Source organism: Ursus arctos, chromosome X (genome assembly GCF_023065955.2).
Source record: "Ursus arctos isolate Adak ecotype North America chromosome X, UrsArc2.0, whole genome shotgun sequence".
Classification (NCBI taxonomy): Eukaryota; Metazoa; Chordata; class Mammalia; order Carnivora; family Ursidae; genus Ursus; species Ursus arctos.
Window position 1 is genome coordinate 121,138,694 of NC_079873.1, and position 2,432 is coordinate 121,141,125.

The following is a 2,432-nucleotide window of genomic DNA, read 5'->3' on the forward strand; positions in this document are numbered from 1 at the left end:
TGTTTTCATTTACAATAGCCTTCTGTCAACTTGTGTTGTTGACCAATTAGGTATTAATCGCTTGCTTACAGAGTGAAATAGAATGGATCAGACTGGGGATCTGCCTATCAGGATGTATCTGGAAACAGTGGTGGAGTCAATCAATGTCAAAATGATTTGGGGGGCTTTTTATTAGCCACAAGTAACCGACTACAGCATTTTCTGTTTCCAAAATTGGACTGATTCATTGTCATTTTGACTCAATGACAAAGACCCTGACTCTTAAAACACAAGTGATCAACTAACACGGGAAACATTCAACCTCATCTCTAATACGACAACAGTGAGAACCTATTTTTTCAGTCTGACATATTACTGTGAATTAATCTAAAATGATACAGTTATTATTAGTACAGACAGGCAAATGAACACTGATACAATGGGTATGGAAGTTAGAGAGTGGACTGACAGTTTTTTCTTTTTTGGCTGACATATATTCAGTGTCCACCACATGCCAAGCATTATGGTAAAAATTTAACATGCATTGCCTCATTTCATTCTCAGAACAACTTTGTGGGGTAGGCACTCTTATAATTCCCATTTCACAGATGAGAACATTGAAGCTGAGAGATGGAAAGGAACGAACTAAATCCCACACAACCGTGAGTGGCAGACTTAAATACATGTTTGCTGATTCTAAAACCCATGCAAGCCCCATTGAGTTGTGGGGATGATAGGTGATTTTTCCTTTTTTCTCTACCTGCCTCTTGTATTTAAAAACAATGAACACTATAATTTTTATATTCCAAAAATACAGTACACATTTGTTGGTTTTTAAAGGAGTTTTAAAGGAGCTAAATTTGCTGTTTGTGAGGTCCACTTTAGAAGCTGCATGCAATTATTCAGGAGTAGGGTATGTTGACAGAGAAAATGGAGCCCTATCTACTTATCAAGACATATAATTGTAGGTTCCATAGGGTCATCATTTCTGGCCTTCAGTATCTACACAGTCTTCAAGGGCTTCTTTCTTCATCAGAAGACCTTTTAAGTGGAAGTTTAGTAATTTTCTTCTCTACCCACTCACATTCATCACTCTGAAGCTTGGATAATGATATACCTCATACAAAAACCATTGAGAGAACAGTTGTCCATTTTGCAACTTTGTTCTTTCTTCTCTACAAAAGAGATCTTAGAATACTGAAATATTTCTCATTCAGTAAAACAACATAAAACTACATAGGATTAAAACATACTAATTACTATTTTGTTTTATAAATTCCCCCACAAGTCTGTTGTATAATTTATTACTTAAATGGATCGCATTATAGATGTTTAACATGCCTTTTTCAGTGGTGGGATGTTCTTTATCACAGGCCTGTTGGAAATAGAAAAAAAATGCATTTGAAACAAATGACCTTACTAAAATATTGTTTAGTATTTATACCTTGTTATTTTTTACAAGTCCATGTCAACCTGTTGGTCAGATGAACTTCCATGGGATATTCATGTCCTTTTTAGGATTCTTTCTTCCTCATCATTTTTCTTAGGGCATTTTTCACATCTTTATTCCTCAAGGTGTAAATGAAAGGATTCAACATAGGGGTTACAATGCCATAAAATGCAGAGATGACTTTACCATGGTCCTGGGATTCCCTTGACTGAGGTTTCAGGTACATGTAGATGGCTGCTGCATAAAATATGGTGACGACAGTCAGGTGGGATCCACAGGTGGAGAAAGCTTTGAGCCTGGCTTCTGCAGAGTGGATCCTTAGCACAGCAACCACAATGCGAGTATAGGAGATGAGAATGAAGGTGAAAGGCAGGGGCAGTGTGAAGATGCCAATGACCAGACCCAGAATAAGTCTGGCTGGGCTGTCTGAGCAGGTGAGCTTCAACAGTGCCTGCACCTCACAGGTAAAATGATTGATGACATTGTGTCCACAAAAATGGGCAGGAATTGCAATGATCGGTATTATTGCTAAAAGAAAGGCACTGGCCCAGGTCACTGTGGCCAACTGTATGCAAACTCGGTTGTTCATAATGATGGTGTAACGCAGGGGATTAGAGATTGCAATAAATCTATCATAAGCCATGACAGCAAGGAGCAGACACTCTGTCATACCCAGAAAAAGAGCAATGGTCATCTGAGCATAACAGCTATTATAGGAAATGGTGGGGTAGTCTCTTAAACCATTGAACAACAAAAAAGGCACCGAATTGCTAGAGTAGCAGATATCGAGGAAGGACAGGTTGCTTAGGAAAAAATACATAGGGGTATGAAGCTGGCCATCAACTCTAACCATGACAATGATAAGACTGTTACCCACCAATGTGATTAGGTAGACTGCTACCATGGTGCAATAAAAGGCAATCTGGGATTTTGGATGATTGGACAAACCCACCAGGATGAATTCTGTCACTTCACTGCCATTACCAGTAACCAAAATATCCAT

At 38.6% G+C, this 2,432-nt stretch overlaps 1 protein-coding gene across 1 annotated transcript; it reads right to left on the reverse strand.

The window, feature by feature from the left end:
- Nucleotides 1–1,493: 1,493 nt before the first annotated feature.
- Nucleotides 1,494–2,432, reverse strand: LOC113271025 (olfactory receptor 13H1-like). Its single transcript, XM_026520680.2, has one exon. The coding sequence runs from the start codon at nt 2,430–2,432 to the stop codon at nt 1,494–1,496; it is 939 nt and encodes a 312-aa protein (XP_026376465.1).